The following is a 17,935-nucleotide window of genomic DNA, read 5'->3' as shown; positions in this document are numbered from 1 at the left end:
CACGCCCAGCTAAAACTACTTATCAAACAATACATGCACATATTTTGTAAAAAAAAAAAATGAACTAGAAAGCTGGTAACAAAAGGGTTTTCTATCCCAGCATATCCTGTTTTATACTTTCTCTTCTAGAAGAAACTGATTTAGATTCTATTTGCTATTTTTTTTGGCATTTACTTAATTCCATAATTTTAAGTAGTAAATGAGTAATTCTATTTATTTGTTCAGTAAATTTACTTTCTATTAACTTAGTATTAGGTAAGGATGAAGATATAGTTCTCACATCTGTTCCCTCTGTTTTCCCTTCCTCATTACTATCAATACAGTTATACTCTAATTTTGGGTTAGACCTGTAGTCTGTGCTTGCATTATTATAAAAAGAAACTAGTTGCTTTATTTTATTTTATTTTTCTGCAGTACTGGGGATTGAATTCAGGGGCATTCTACCTCTGGGCTACAACCCAAGCCCTATTTTTTATTCTTTATTTGAAGCAGGATCTCACTGAAATGCAAAGGGCCTCACTGTGTAGCTGAGGCTGTGTCTGTGAACTGCAATCCTCCTGTCTCAGCCTCCCAAATGCTGGGATTATTATCGTGTGCCAACATGTCCAGCTCTGCTTTAGTTTATTATAAAGATCATTACTTTTTTTGGGGGAAGTTAGCAATTGCCTTTTTTACTTTTCATTGTTACCATAGTTAATTATCTTTCGTTTTTCCTGTCTTTTTAATTAGAGGAAGGTCATGGAGATTGAACCTAGGGGCACTTTACCATTGAGCCACCTATATCCTCAGCTCCTGTTTATTATTTTGAGACAGGGAAGGTCTTGCTCCATTGCTGACCTCAAACTTACAATCCTCCTGCTCAGTCTCCTGAGTAGGTGGGATTATATATGTGTGCCACATAGCGAATTCTATACCTTTAATAGTCTTTCTGTACAGTTGTAAAAGGTCAGTGTCATAGCATAATATGGCAACTCCACTCCCTCCCACGCCCCGGAAACTTCTTTTCCAGAGACTTCCATTTTTCTCTTATTTGGGCTGAGTTCAGCTGAATTACTGTTAACTGGGACTTGTGTTTATTATCATCATAGAAGCTGTCTGCCTTTCTGTAGCTGATAATTTAGCTAGGCTTAGCGTTTTGTTTTGAAAAACATTTTCCTTCTGAATTTTGAAGGCATTGCTCCATTACCCTTCTGGATTCTGTACGTGTTGAAAAGCATTCGGATTCGTGATTCAATGTGATCATTAGTTTTTTCTTTCTAGATGCTTATTTTTCTTCTTTCTCCAACAAATTTTATAAGGTTGTGTTTTGCCAAGAGTTTATTTTTATCCACTGTGCTGGGCACAAACAAGGATTGTATTTCAGTGTAATTTTTCCACAGTGGCCTTTAATCTAGAACAGTCTTGTAGCCTTTCTTTTTCCTTTCATGATACTGACATTTGAAGAGTCCATGACATATGTTTTGCAGCATGTTCTTGAAGTTGCATTTATTTCCACATAATTGCATTTGAATTAGACTTTTTTTTGGCAGGAATATTACATAGGTAATACTGTGTCCTCGGTGTATCATTTCAGGGGCATGCAATCTCAATTTATCTCCATAAAACGGATACTAAGCTTGACACATATGTTTTGAAAATCTAGTATTTATAAATAGTACATATTAATTGCAGAAAAATTAGTGCATATTCATAACAACAAAATCACTTACCATCTGCCAGGTAACCATTGCTAATAATTAGTTATATGTCTTTCTGTTATGATTTGGATCTAAAATGCCCTTGAAGGCCATGTACTGAAGGCTTAGTTGCCAGCCTGCAGCACTGTGGGGTGGAGGTACAACCTTAGGACGTAGGGCCTACTTGGGGGAAGTAGGTCTCGGGGCAGGGCTTTGAAGGGTATATTTAGTCCTTAGCCCTTCCATTCTTCCTTCCTTCATTCCCTTCCTTCCATGATGTGAGCAGCTCTGCCTCACCACTATACTCCCTGCCATAATGTGCCTCCTCACAGGACCAAAGTGACAGGACCATGGACTGAAACCTCTGAAACCATGAGCAAAAATAAATCTTTCCTCCCTTAGGTTGCTTTTCTCAGTTATTTTGTCATAGCAATAGAAAGCTATGACAAAATGATTAACATACCTTCACACCATAGTGAGATCTGTGTATTTACAAAAATAGATTATAATGTAGACAACATTTTGTATCTTTTTATTCCATTTAAGATGATTTTATATATTTTTTCCTTTTTATTGGTGCATTGTAATCAGATATCTTAATGGAGCACAAAATGGCAGAGGCATACATGCACACATCACTTAATTAGCCCTTACTCAATTCTCACCCCATTCCCTTCCCCCCTCCTTCTCATGTTTGGGTTAGTGGTTGACTTTGATATGTTTTTGTGACTGTACATCATGTACATTAGGAAATTTCCCTCTTCCCCGTCCCATCTCCCTCAGCTGGGTTGCTTTCTTTGCTCCTCTATGGTTTCTCCTTCTTCATCTAGAGTTCCTAGCTTCCACATATTAGGGAGAGCATCGATTTCTTATTTTTGTGACTGACTTCACTTGGCATAATGTTCTCCAGTTCCATCCATTTCCCCATAAATGACATAATTGTGTTTTTCTCTGTGGCTAAGTAAAATTCCATTGTGTACATATCCCATGGTTTTGAAATCTATTCATCTGTTGATGGACATCTTGGCTGGTTCCATAGTTTGGCAATGGTGAATTGTGCAGCTTTGAACATAGATACACATGTATTAGCTTGGTAGTTTGGTTTCCATTCTTTGGGATAGATACCCAGAAGTGGTATTGCTAGATTATATGATAAGTTAATTCCCATTCTTCTGAGGATCCTCCATACTGTTTTCCAAAGTGGTTGCACTAATTTTCAATCCTACCAACAATGTATTAGAGTTCCCAATTCTCCACATCCTGGCCAGCACTTTTTGTAATTTGTGTTTTTAATTCTAGTTGGAGTTAAGTGAAATCTCAGGATAGTTTTGATATGCATCTCTCTGATTGCTAATGATGTTGAGAATTTTTTCATACCTTAATTTTTGAAAGAAATTTTGCCAACTATATAGCATTCTGGCTGACAGTTTTTTTTCTTCTAGTATTTTGAAGAGGTTGCACCATGGTCTTCTGATTTGCATAGTTCTCTGATGAGATTTTCTCATCTTCATAATGATGTAATTCCTAATCTTTATTCTTTATATGGAATTTTTTTTTCCTGTGGTTGCTGTCAAGATTTTCTCTTTATCTCCATTTTCCACCAGTTTGACCAGGGATATCTCTAGGTATCTCTCTTTTTGTATACTTTCCTTAGGCTTCTCTAAACATTTCAGTTGGTAGTTTGTTGCTTTTATTAATTTTGGAAAATTCTCAGCAATTATGTTTTCAGGCATTTTTTTCTGTCATTTTCTGTCTCTATGACTTGAATTACATAAACATATTATTTTACATTGCCCAGCAGCTCTTGGCTTTTTTCCTTCATTTTTCTCTTTTTCATTGTCCCATGCCCATGTCCCACTTCTCCTCAGATGGGCTTCTTGCCCTCTGAAATTCAAGATTTTGCTCTGAAAAATTTGTTTTCCTGTATCCAAGTTTACTGTCTTTTATGTCTAATCTGCTATGGCAATTTTTTAATACTTTTATTGGTGCATTATAGTCTCACATCATAATGTAGTTTATAGTGATGGTGACAAATATGTACACAGCACTTAGTGGGCTTTTCTCTGGCTCCCTCCTTCCCCATACAGGACATACAGGATACTGAGATTGGCATTGGTATTCATATATATATATATATATATATATATATATATTCCATGGAAGTGTTCCCTTCATTGATCGTCCACCTCCCCCCACACTTCCCATAGACCACCTCCCTAGATCCAGTGAAGTTTCTCCTTCATTATCTCAAGTCCCTCTGATGTCTCACTTACTCCCTAGCTTCTGCATATAAGAGAAAACATATGATCCTTTACCTTCTGTGACTGGCTAATTTCACTTCTGCTAAGGCAATTTAAGGAATTGTCCATGATAGCATACATTTCACTTCTTTTGTATTTCATTTTTTTATAGTTTTAATCTCTCTACTGAAATGTCCTATTTATGCATGTTATATACATTTTTCCACTAGAACCTTCAGTATATTAATCCTTAAAGTTATTTTCTGATGGTTTCAACCCCTTGGCCATCTCTCTGTCTGGTTTGACTGATTGCCAGATATTATATGTAAATTAATAATAGCAACTGATATAAATAGTATTTACTTCTGAAAATGGGCATGCTTAATTAGTCAAGCCATTAGAGTTGGTGGTTGAGTAAATGTAGTCAGTAGTTGAGTTAAGTTTGGGTCTTGTTACTAGAGTTACGTTTTGCTTCTATCTTGTATTTAGTATGAGGCCTGAGATCTAGAAGGTTTTCTCAGTGTTCTTGCTCCACCCCCAACTTTCAGTACACCTGATACCTCATGCCTGCCCCTCTCCCAAACAGAGTTGCTTATGGTGGACACAGAGTGGTTTTCTTGGCCTTCTTACTCCTGCCTCAGGCTCATACAGGCCCTGGGAGCCTGAGCTTCAATTGTGAGACTTTATCCATACTCCTGCCCCTTCCCCCTGTCAGCTGAACTCTGCTCTGTAATCTCCAAGATTAAGTTTCCTAGTTTTATCCATGTTAAGAGGAATTTTTGCGGAGGATCACAGTTTGTGGCCACCCTCAGCTACTTAGTGAAGCCCTTTGCAACTCAATGAGACCCTGTTTAAAAAAAAAATAGGAGCTGGGGATGTAGCTTGGAGGTATAATGCCCCTGTTCCATCCCCAGTAACACACACATACACACACACACAAAAAAAAAAAAAAAAAAAAAAAAAAAAAAAAAGGAACCTTTGCTTTGTGTCTGAGAATTCTGAACATGATTGGGTTTCTGTATCTCCCCCAGTCCCAGTCCCAGAAAACTTTTTTTTATAATTTATCTCTCCCCAATGATAGCTGACCTTTTGCCCAGGATTGGGGTGAGGCTTCTTACTTCTGCCATGGTAGCAGATGGATTTTGCATTGTAGAAGAAAAGGCTCCAGGTTTTGTGCTTGTCCTCCAGCTGCAGCCATCCTCAGTCCCATAGATCCATCCTACTGAGATTCTGCCATCACAGGCTCAAGACAAGTTTTGGTTTGCAGATATTTTTTTTCTTTTGGTTGTTGCTACCATGAGAGCAGTATTCCTTTGCAGCTTTTCTTATCCTAAGTATAAGCAAATTTGCAAAGCTATTATTTAAAATTAGCTCTCTACAGCCAACAAAAACCTTGACCTCCCTGGATCTCCTTTAGATCAGTTAGGTGGAGACTTTCAGTCCCTGGATAGGCAGGGGCCTATATTCCTTGTCAGCTCAGAAGAAGCCATAGAAGATGGAACTTTACTCTTCATCAACCCCTAAGATAAGGAACCAAATTATTTGGGAGGGTGGGGAGGAAATGAGGTAGGATAGAAGAAATAAAATATTAGGTAAAAAGGAGATGAATTGGGAAGGGATGAAAAATATATTTTAAAATCTGGAATGTTCATAATTTCTAACTCCATCCTGTAGGGTGTGTTCTGTCTTAGGCAGAAACCTCAGTGAGCCCATACCTTTAATCACAATGGTCCTTCTTCCCATCTGAGAATCCTGAGATGCTTAGTAAACAAAGGGTCCATAAGGAGGACAAAGTTTGGACACCAGCCACCCACCACCCCTTGTTGCCAGGGAACTTAAAGATTATGAAGTTCAGAGTTCAGACCTCCACTCTACGACCTCACTCAGCCCCTCGTGTTTTTTTTTTTTTTTTAAATAAAAGAACTGAAAAAGCTGCAAAGATTCTTTTGCCTAGATGCTCTCCACCTCTTAAGATGGCTTGCCTTCCCCCTCCAATCCCTTACTTTTCTAAAAAAAAAAAACAACAAAAAAACCCGCTGCCATTTTCTCCTAAAAAAGAAAAAAAAGAAAAAAATATGTCTCTCACCATAAATATTACAAAATTTATGCATATTTAATTTTTCCATAATATTTAAAGATTTTTAAAAATCATAAAGAGCTTAAAGCTAAGAATATTCCTTTGACTGTAGTTTTGGTTGTGGCATATATTCTAAGATTTCTCATTTTTGTTATTTCAAAATAGCATTTTGTGATTTTTTTTTTGGCCCAGGAGTTAGGATCTTGCTTTTTAGTGTTAAAATTGAAAAAGTGGATATACTGGTAGATTCCTGTAACCCCAGTACTTGGGAGGCTGAGACAGGAGGATCACTGGTTCAAGGCCAGCCTCAGCAAAAATAGTGAGGCCCTCAGCAACTTAGTGATACCCTGTTTCAAAATTAAAAAAAAATAATGTGTGTGGGGGGGTATAGTCCAAAGGCAGAATGCCTCTGGTTTCAACCCTAATATTTTTCTCTTTCTCCCCCCCCCCATGAAAACTGGAAAAAACATCAATGCACATATACAGCACACACATGCACATGCACACCACAGGTGACCCATGGAGAAGGAAAGAATAGTGCCAGCCTGAGTCTCCATCTTCTCTGTTGTTTATATTGAGCTTTTTTTTTTTTTTAAATTGGTGCATTGTAGTCATATATCAATCACATTAGAGTACAAGACTCAAGAGGATATACAAGCACACATCATCCAATTAGCCCTCATCCAGCCCCCATCCCATTCCCTCCCCCTCCCTCGATCCCATGCTTGTTTGGTGATTAACTTTGATACATTTGTTTATGTACCTCCTGCTTTTTAAAGAGGCTCCATCCTCCCCTATTCCATACCCTCTGATTGGTCACCTTAGTTGCTTCACTATAGGGCCCTTTCTATATAGCTCGACTGCCAAGACATCCTGCTGCCTCGGCATCTATGTGTTGAGACCCCACTCCACATAGTTAAATTCGGCAAAAAGCCCCGAGAAGGAGGTGTCGTCTCTGGCCAAAGTATCCCCCACTTTTACTATTATCCTTTTAACTTTCTACATGAATTGCTCTGGTGATGTGAAATTAGGACTATGAAATTGAGTCCGTGGAAATAAACTCTCTAATAATTTGTCTAAACGTCCTTGGCTTTGCTCAATAGTAAGGAAAAAACTGGCCAGAACTCAGATGCTGTGATAAGCATTCCAGCTGCAGCAATCACAAAGGGTCTCTGACCCTCACTCCTATCACTAGGTTAAGCTATTAACTCCGGTAACCGGTAACCGATAGCTCAGTTTAAGGAAAGTTTGTTTACCCTTGAGATCCTGCCTAGAGACAGAGAAGATAAAATTTTGTGTGTGACTTCGAAGCAATTTAGTTGATGAACAACTTAGTTGCCAAAATACAATAGAGCCAAGGAGAAAGATTGTTGACCTTTACGCCCAGTGTGAGCGTTCCCGAGACAGGGAGAATGCCGCATGGCTAGAAATGAAAATGACAAAATAAAGGACAGATATTCTAAATATATATGTATGAAGGAAAGGAAATACCGTAAGAGTAAGAAAGCACTTTTTTATGAAGAAGAGCTTATCATAAGAAAGTCCCAACTGAGAAAGAAAGGAATTAGAAGGTTAAGAGCAGGTTGCAGAGGGCTTGTGACAGGGAAATGGATTATTAAAGATGGTTAGACTTTTAATAGGCTCGTTGTCTAAAGAAGAGTGTTCAGCAGTTAAGGAAATACATCTGACAGTTAAAACCAAGAACTTTGTGGTGTTGTTTGTGGTATTTTGTCTACCAAACTGTGTTGTGAGTTTGCTTAAGCTTTCAGATTTAGAAGGTAAAATGCCAACACCTGGAGAAACTCTATCACATCCACCTGAATCACCACATCTCCCCACACTTGCTATATGGAACTGAGCACAAAAGATGGAAAGTTCCAGGAAAGTTAAAGAAGATTCCCCGAGAAGCCTCCAAGCCTTGGGTGTGCCCGTTTTCTTCTGAAAGATTGCCCTTTGGAACTGCTTGACTGCAAGATCTGGGAGAGAGCCGGAGTTAATCCCTTGAAAGCCAAAAGCCAGCTGAAAACCGGACTAGTTTTTTTACCTCTGTTTACGTGTCATTCACTATTGTTTCACCGTGATTACATTCACTTCCTCTCCTCTTACTATTAACTTTACTGGTGAAGGGTATAAATTTCTTGGAGTTTTTGTAATAAAGTGTCATTGGCTCAAGAAGCCTTTGTCCACCTCAGATTCTTTCCCAAGCGTCGTACCTAAAAAACTTAGGGAATTCATAGAGGGGAAGGAATCGCTGCAGATAAGTTTCTGCAGAACTCCACCTGCCTTTTGCCCCATCTTTCTGAGGATTTGACCGGGAGCTGACAATAACGACCCAACTGAGATTAGTCGGCAACACTCGACCTCTTCCTGTTGCCCCTTTCCTCCTAGTTTTTGCTGATTAGGGGAAGCATCTGATTTTTATTTTCTGCGATATTTCTCTGTGCATGCCGCATTGCAAATACCGATCCCACTCTTGACGGCCCCAGTAGTGATCTGATCCAGACCTCGCTGGCTCAAGCAGCGCCTTGCCTCATGGGAGGCCCCGATTCTGGTCTTGCTGGCCCCGACACCAGCCTAACCCCTCGGCTGGCTCCGATCCCGGCCTCGGAGGCCCCAGTAGTGGCCTTGCCTCACGGCAGGCTCTGATGCCGGCCATTGGCTCCGGCACTGGCCTAACCCCTCGGCTGGCTCTTATCCTGGCCTCGGAGGCCCCAGCACCGGCCTAGCCTCACAGCAGGCTCCGATACTGGCCTCGCTGGCCCCAGCACCAGCCTAACCCCTCGGCAGGTTGAGCTTTTTACTTAGCTAGTATTGAGTTCTCTTTCTTGCTTCATCGCCCCTCAGCAACAATGATTTAGCTTTATTCAGTGATTTTATAGTATACTTTAATGAATTATCAGATTAGTCCCATCAATATTCTTTTCCCATATTTTATTAGTTATTTCAAATATTATTTTTCCATAAAACTTTTAAGATTACTTAGTCCAAATAAATTTTAAAAACCTCATTTATTTTCCCCACCCTCCTCCCCCCAAAAAACTCTCACTAGGATTGCATGAAATTTATACATTAGGTTTGGGAAAGTGATATTTTAAGATTATGTCCTCCCTTCTAGGAACATCAAAAGACCTTTATAGTTTCTTTTTTAAAGTCCAAGGTTTATAGCTCTTTAAAATTTAAAATATTTTATAGATGTCATCATGAGTATTTTGCCTATTTTCTATTTCTTATTGTTCTTTCATATATATATATATACATATATATATATGTGTGTATATATATATATATATATATATATATATATATATATATTGATTTCTGTATATGCATCCTTTAGCAAATTTTACAAATTGTAATAGTTTTTACTAGGGTTACCTGGGCTTAATGAAATAGAAAACTACAAACAGTATAAAAAAAGCCCACCCCCTTTTTTTAACCAGAGACAACAGCAGATAAGATTCCCAGTTGACTGGATGCTTTTGGTCTGAGGACCATAGTTTGAATAGCAAGATGCCAGACCAGTGGTTTCTAAATTTTGCTGCACATTAGAATCACTTGGGAAGTTGAACAAATCCCCTTGGGTAGAAGCCAGGTGTTAATATTTTTAAACATCTTCAGGTGATTCCAGCTTACAGCAGAGTTACAATTATTGTTCTGGACCGGCATTCAGCAGGGTATGGCTCACAGGGCAAATCCTCCATTTTTTGGAAACAGCCATGCTCATTTGTTTGCTAGTCTGTGCTTTCATGCTACAACTGCAGAATTGAGTCTTGAGAAAGGCCATATGGCTCAAGAAGCATAAAATATTTAGTATCTGTCCTTTTTTATAGAAAAAGATAAAGCGGAGTAGAAACTTTGTTATCTCTCTTGTGCAAACTTCGCTAGAATTTACTGGCTGGAGAAGGCTCTGCATTATTGAGAAGGCTGCTTTCCTATACTAAATGCCCTACCCTGGCGTACTGTGTTGGTGTTCTCAATCACTTTGATATCTCAACAGCTACACTTCTCGGTAAGTTAATTCCGTTTACTAAGCCTCTAGCATGTGTAAAGCACTTGAGATACTTTAGGGAAGAAAATGACACACAAAAAAACATGCCTGCCTGGAGCTTTTATTCCATTGGAGTCAGGGTGGGGCAAAAGACAGTATAAACTAAGTATGTTAATTAAGCAAGGCTGGCTGGTAATTATTTCTGTGGAAAAAAATAGAGCAGGAAAACACTTGTGAGAAAGTGACATCTGAGCAGTACCTAAAGTAGCTAACAAGTGAGCAGGGTAGAAATATGAGGGGAGAACTGAATTCCAGGCAGCAGGAACTGTTAGTGTGAAGGTCTGGAGGTGTGTTGTGCTGGCAACCACAGCGAGGGCGGTGAGCAGTGGGAGTGCGGGAGGCCAGGCGGTGTGAGGAAGAACCGGAGGCCAGGGATGAGCCCTGTGGCCAAGGTAGTAACTGCCTGTTCAGAAAAACAAAGCTAGAAAACCAGCGGGGGTGGGGGTGGGGGTGGGGTTTGAGCATCCAATGATGTAAACTGGTATATTTTAACAGGATCTCTCTGATACTGATTTGAGAATAGACTGTCCAAGGCAAGGACAGACTCAGTGGGGCCTTCTAGGAGTCCACTGCAGAATCCCATACCACAGGCTATGGTAGGTTGGAATAGGGTAGGAGCAGGAGCAGCAGTAAACAGTGAGGACCAAAGTTTCCCAATCTAGCTTCTAAGTAATCATAGTTCCTCCTACGTTCTGACATGAGGTAATTGTTTTGGTTTTGCATGTTTTTCTTAATTTTCTGTTTTCATGGTTGTTTGATTCCATTTTAATTAGATATTATCCTAAAAATTCAGTTGTACCTAATTATCATTCTGTACTTCATATGCTGCTTTTTTTTTTTTTTTTGGTACGGGGGGTGGAACCCAGGGGCATTCTACCTCCGAGCCATGCCCCCAGCCCTATTTTTTATTCTTTATTTTGAAATAGGGTCTCACTGAGTTAAAGGGTTTAAGTAGCTGAGGCTGTTCTCAAACTGCAATCCTCCTGTCTCAGCCTCCCAAACGCTGGGATCACAAGTGCGCCACCATGCCCGTCTCTCATATGCTTTTAAAACACTGTGGATACTTGGAAAATTCTTAACAATATATGAATCCTAAAGGGTCTGGAGAAATTATTTTCACAAGCTTATGTTTTCAGAGGCATGTTTCTGTTGTTTTTGCTTATCCCCCTATAAGGATTGTGGTACACCCCACACATTAACTATTTTATGTTCTTAAGATTTAATTAAGAGACAGTGGGAGGTAGATGAGTATTTGAGTTTTAACCATAATCTAATATTGAGATTTCTCTCTTTCATTTTGGAAAGAATTTTTAGGCTGGGCGTGGTGGCGCACGCTTGTAATCCCAGCATTTGGGAGGCTGAGACCTGGAGGATCGCGGTTTGCAGACAGCCTCAGCTACTTAGTGAGGCCCTCTGCAAGTCAGTGAGACCCGGTTTCAAAATAAAGAATAAAAAATAGGGCAGGGGGTGTAGTTTGGAGGTCAAATGCCCCTGGGTTCCATCCCCAGACCCGCAAAAAAAAAAAAAAAAAAAAAAAAAAAAAAGAATTTTTAGGATGCACAAGAGACGCAGGTTCATTTAGGAAAGCAGATACACATTCAAGGGAGAATGTGGCCATCTTGAGAGCTTTTGGGGCAAAGCAAGGAATGCACATTCAAGGGAGAATGCAGGCCATTCCAGGGCGAGAGAGCCGAGAGCTCTCTTTAAAGGTTTCATTTTAGAATTTACATGTTTTTTTATTTTTCTCCTCAATAGTATTTTAATTGGCAAATTATAACTCCACATACTTATAGGGTACAAAGATTCATAAATTTGATTATATGAAAAGACAAATTTCTACATATCATAAAGACCCAGAATAATGTCAGAAGACAAATGACAGTGACAAATTGGAAAGAAAATATTTGCAGGATGCCTCACAAAGTGCTAATGTCTAAAGCATGCCTGCAATGAAAATAAAGGCCAGCAACCAACAGAGGAACAGGCAAAAGAACAGAAATAGAAAGGGCCATGATAAAGGAATTCTAATGGGTATGAAGTAAATAAAAATGATCTACCATTGTCATTACTATTATTATTATTATTGTTGTTTGTGGCACCGGGGATTGAACCCAGGAGAATTCTACTTCCGAGATACACCCCCAGCCTTATGTTACTTTTGTTTTGAAATAAAGTCTCCTTAGGTAATGAGACTCTCCCTACTTGCTGAGGCTGTCCTTGAACCTGAGATCCTCCTGTCTCAGCCTCCCAAGTACTGGGATTACAAGTGTGCACCATCATGCCCAGCTTACCTTACTCATTATAATAAGAAAAAAAAATTATCTACTAGGTTTGCAAAAGATGTGAGGACATGCATTTCTGGTGAAAGTATCAATTATTCTAACTTCTTCAGGGGTAATTTGTTAATATCTAGAGTAATTTTATAGATATACTCTTGACTTAGAATTTCTCTTCTAGGTATCTCCTGTTAAGAGTACATGTAGAAGGCCAGGCGTGGTGGTGCACGCTTGTAATCCTGGCATTCAGAGGGCGGAGACCGAAGGATCGCAGTTCCTGGACAGCCTCAGCTTCTTAGTGAGGCCCTTCACAACTCAGTGAGACCCTGTTTAAAAAATAAAGACCAAAAAATAGAACTGGGGGTGTAGCTCGGAGATAGAATTCCCCTGGGTTCCATCCTCAGTACCACACACACACACACACACACACACACACACACGCACGCATACACACACACACACACACACACACACAAGAGTACATGTAGAAAGATAACATGTATCTTGCAAGAAAAAAAATATAGTATGCTAACATTCATAAATGCATGGCCTGTCTTTAAAAGATTACACCAGAAGGTGGTTTCAGTAGTTGCCTTTTAGGAGGGGAACTGGGTAGCAGGGAACTGGTAAAGGAGGGAGTCTCCATGCTTACTTTTAACCTTTTGGTACCTTTTGAAGCTTTTACCTTGAGCATATATTACCTATTCAGTGTCTATATCTCATTGAATACTAACACTCCCATCAAATATATCCATATTGCCCCATCAAATACAAATTCACAAACACCATCACATATTCATATATAATTATTTTATGATTTGTAATAATAGTTATTAAAAATGTTACTCAGAGTAACAAAACTTACAGTGTTTGTTTCTACTAACTTGATACTTCCATTAAATTGTTAGAAGTTAGTAAAAATAAGGTCTTAATAATAACCTTTTGTGTGTGTGTGTGTGTGTGTGTGTGTGGTACTGGGAATGGAACCTAGGGACAGTCTACCTCTGAAGCTCCCTCCCCCAGCTTTTTTTTTTCTTCTTTATTTTTTATTTTGAAACAAGGTCTCACTAAGTTGCAGAAGGCCTCAGTAGGTCTAAGGCCATGAACCTGGATCCTCCTGTCTTAGCCTCCCAAGTACTGGGATTACAAGCATGTGCCACCACGCCTGGCTTATAATAACCATTTTGAAAGTGTATAATTCTATAATCACTGTCATTTTAAGATACAGTACAAAACTGTTTCATTTAAAATATATATTAGCCGATTTGCCTGTAGCTCTAGAACGTTCTTTTCTTATATTTGTTCAGTCTGTCCTGGAAGTAGTGTGAGTTTTGAGCCACCGGTTGATTGCACTTTCGTACTTGCTTGGTTTTTTCAGCCACTCCTGATGCCACCTAAGGTTTGCTATCACATTTGAATAGTTTTGCCCTAAACTTTCTTTCCACACGATAAACTGCTCTTTATTGTATTGGTGGACAGAAGCTGAAACTTTAGGGTAGTTTATAATGGAACGAAGCATCTGATCCAAAGAATCAGTAATCTCTGGAAATCTTGTAGCAATATTTGTTAGTTCATCTGGATCCGAGGAAAGATCTGAAAAAATAAAAATTAAACACCTGTCAAAATAGTTACCTGCCAAAAGTTTTTCTAGAACATCATCATGAAAAATAATGTGTTAGTAATTGTTCTTATTTTCTGTTCCTTTTAAAAAATAAAAAAAGACGGGCATGGTGGCGCGTGCTTGTAACCCCCGCGCTTGGGAGGCGGAGACAGGAGGATCGCGCATGTTCAAAGCCAGCCGCACTGGCTTAAGAGGCCCTGTTTCCAAATAAAAATACAAAAATAAAGAATAAAAATAGGGCTGGAGTGCAGCACAGAGGTAGAATGCCCCTGGATTCTATTCCCAGTACTGCAAAACAAAACAAAACAAAATAAAACAAAAAACAAAACAACCAGTATACAGCCATGCATAATGTTTGGGCCAACAACAGACCACATACACAGTGGTGGTCCTACAGATTATACTGTCCAGTGGCATAGTCATCTTAGTTTGTGTTAAGTACACTACATGCTATTGGCATAACAATGAAATTAGCCTAATGACCCATTTCTTGAAACATATGGCCATCATTAAGCAATGTATGATTGTATATGGTAAAGGAATATAATGAAGGTTAAACTCTCCTGTAATGTTTGCCCATCCTCTTCCTTCCTGCTGCCATCCTGTTATCTCACTTTTTTTCTTATCTGCTCTTAGAAGCCCTGGTTTCCACCTCCCAAGTACCACAAAAAAAAAAAAAAAAAAAAGAAAAAGAAAAAGAAAAAAAGGGACAAAGGATAAATAAAACCCTAAATCTAAAAATGCTGCTTAAAAATAAATTAATAGACTAGTGAAGATGGCAGGCATTTTTATAAGGTGGAAGGAGCATGTATTTTTTTTTTTGGTGGTACTGGAGATGGAACCCTTTTATCTCCGGGCTATACTCCCAGACCTATTTTATATTTTATTTGGAAACAGGGTCTCTTAAACCAGCAAGGCTGGCTTTGAACCTGCGCTATCCTCCTGTCTCTGCCTCCCAAGCGTGGAGATTACAAGTGTGTGCCACCGAGCCCGGCAGGAGCACGGATTTTGGAGTCAGACTTGGTTGAGCTCTTAGTTGGGCTACTTAACTGTGAGACTTTGCTCAGGTGTTTGAATTTTATTTGACTCAGTCTCCTCTATAAAATGAGGAGGAGGGTATCTTGTGGGGTTGGAGTGAACATTACATAATGTGTGTAAAATGTCTGGCTCCATAATAGGTAGGAATTAATCCTTCAAAACAAAAAAAACCCTGGTACAATGAGAAGCTATTAACCACTCACTGGGAAATATAACAATGAATTTTAAAAGATCCTTGATCAGGGAAAGTGGTTTCAATCAGGAGACCCACAGCCAAAGCCTGAGGGTACTTTGTCTCATATTCATATACTGATTTGCAAGGAAGCTGTTTTTCACTTGGGGCAGCCTTTCATAATCTTACTCAGCAAGAGGAGTAGCAAATTTTCATTTATTTGGCAATGACTACTGAATTTCCTGCATAGTGCTCTGTAGGTTCATCCACTAGACACAATATTATCCTTGAAAACCCATCAACCTATTTACCAAAGAGTTGAGGTACTACTGAAGCGCCGTCCGCATAGGCTATGTACTTCCACTGGTTAGTGCGAAGCATGTAGGTGGAAGCGTTCACATTGCATCCGTGGAACTCGCTCAGGATCCAGGGAGGACGGTGGTCTTGGGATCTGTTTTCATTCTCAAGTGGTTCTGATGATAATGGCAACAAAGAGTATCCACTCAGGTTCTGAGGCAAAGGAATTCCAGCTATATCTTTGTAATAAAAATAACAAAATATGTAAAAATAGTTTTTTTTAAATTAGTTGAACATTCATAAATGACATCATTTACACTGTTCCCTATCATTAATAGAGACTAGAGAGCAAATCATGGATTTTGTAAACAGATTTCCTAGATTCAAATGCTTATTACTCCCTTAGCCATGTGACCTTGGGCAAGTTATTAACTTCTTTGAACCTGTTCTTTCATTTGTAAAAGAATTATAATAATAGGCTGGGCGTGGTGGCGCATGCTTGTAATCCCTGAGCTTGGGAGGCGGAGACAGGAGGATTACGCAGGTTCGAAGCCAGCCGCGCTGGCTTAAGAGACCCTGTTTCCAAATATAAAATGTATAAAATATTTTATAATAATTGTACTTATTATAGGTTTATTTTAGGTTTAAATAAGACAGTATGTATACAGTTCTGAGAACAGTGACTGGAATATAAGAGCTCTAGATTTGTATTAGTTTTATGAACTTTTTTTATTTTTTGGTGGTACTGGGGTTCCTGGAAACCCTTCTACCTTCGGGCTACACTCCCGGACCTATTTTTATAATTTTATTTGTTTATTTGCCACCACGCCCAGCCTGAACTTATTTTTTGAATGATTAAATAATCACAGTTATTTCTCAAAGTTTATTCCACGGGATATTAATAAGACCTATACAAAAAAAGGGTTTGGTAGTTGTATATGTTTGCAAAATAATGGTTAAATACAATTAATTAGGTAAATTTACTGTAGATGTAATTTTACTGCTGATGTGTATTACAAGTTTTCAAAAGTAGTACACAGTATATCATAATACCAAAGCATTTTTTTCACTCTTAAGTAGCATCTTTAAGGGACTAGTCTTGTACCTCATACCTAGGGGAATCCCAGATTATATGATTTCAGGAAAATTATTTTTCTACCTATCAACTAGACAAAAATAGAATATCAGCAAAGGAAATGTCCAAATTAAGAGGTTGTACAGCAGGGCACAGTGGTCCATGTTGTATTAAAAAAAAAACAAAAAAAACAAACTGGTTTTAAGTTATTTGGTTTGGAACCCAAATTGCTTTTTCTGTCATAAAAGTGCATTAATTATTATGGCTGAATAGCCAGGTTAGTTTCAAAATGAACCTGCAATTGTCTTCACCCCTTTTCTAGTTTCAGTTTTCCCATGTTCCTATGTAAATTTAAATATTCCTAGTGAAACTATATCTGTAATGTTAAAAATTAAAACCAAGTGAGAAAATTAACATAACTGGACTGTATCTATGGAAAAAGGATTAGAGGAGAAAAAGACACTAGGCGAAGACCTCTATCAATCTTTTGTGGGTACTTCTTTTAAAGATAACATAATTAAAAATTTGTATCTACAATTATTAATCTAATAACCAATTAATCACAATTAGGGTCTTTTTGATTCATAAGTAAAAAAAGAGGAGAGAAGTATCTGAGATAACTGGTTGAAAGCAGAGGAGGAAAGAAGCATTTAAGGAAGACGTGCATGAGAGGAAAGGACTGCTCAAGAGGGAACTGTCTGAGCTGCACGAGGGGACTGCTCACTCTAAGAAGGAGAGAAAGCTTGAGGGAAGGACTGAGGAAGACTGGTCTGTGTGTCAGGCATCCCTAGAGCACCGCAGGAGGAGAGAGAAGAGGCCTTTGCGGGAGGTTGGAAGGCAGGCACCAACTAGCACATACTCAGGAATATGGGAAGTTGTTGTATTTAGCATTTTACTATTTTACCTTCAATACTTAGGAACACTATTTCAGGCCGATCCTTAGCTTAATTTTCCTACAGAAGTTAAGAAGACTAAGACAATTTGTTTCTCCTGTGTTTATGTAAGAAATCAGTAGTAAGGAGATATGTCCATTTAGGTGTTCAGTGTTTCATTCACTCAGCAAACTGGGGACTGTTCTGGTGGATAAAGCAGGTGAGCTCTCCTCGAGCTTACCTTCTAATGTGGGGAGAAAGACAAACAGGCCAGATGTGGTAAGTGCAGTGAAGAATCGGGTGAGCGGAGGGAGGCGGGACGGCAGCAGGCATGTGTGTCTGTGTTATTTCAAATGGTGTGGTCAAGGAAGGCCCATAGGTGATATTTTAAGAGACTTGAGGAAGGGCTAGAGGGAGACCTCTAGGTATCTGGGGACAGGACCTTCTTCTAGGGAATAGTGAGTGTGAAGTCTCTGATGCAGGAGTCTGATTCTTTCATTTTTCAAATCCCAAGGAGGCCTGTAAAGCTGGACAATTTTAAGA

At 39.0% G+C, this 17,935-nt stretch overlaps 1 protein-coding gene across 1 annotated transcript in view; it reads right to left on the bottom strand.

Moving 5' to 3' along the window:
* Nucleotides 1–13,620: 13,620 nt before the first annotated feature.
* ARSK (arylsulfatase family member K) overlaps nucleotides 13,621–17,935 on the bottom strand; it is a gene marked incomplete at both ends in the record, with an annotated part of 41,318 nt that continues 37,003 nt past the window's right edge. The window contains 2 exons of the mRNA XM_080707327.1: nucleotides 13,621–13,910; nucleotides 15,460–15,684. Coding sequence (XP_080563453.1) covers nucleotides 13,621–13,910; nucleotides 15,460–15,684 — 515 coding nt within the window. The remainder of the gene's footprint in view (nucleotides 13,911–15,459; nucleotides 15,685–17,935) is intronic.

This window comes from Muscardinus avellanarius (assembly GCF_963383645.1).
Source record: "Muscardinus avellanarius genome assembly, chromosome: 1".
Lineage (NCBI taxonomy): Eukaryota > Metazoa > Chordata > Mammalia > Rodentia > Gliridae > Muscardinus > Muscardinus avellanarius.
This window is presented reverse-complemented; position numbering and strand designations above follow the sequence as displayed.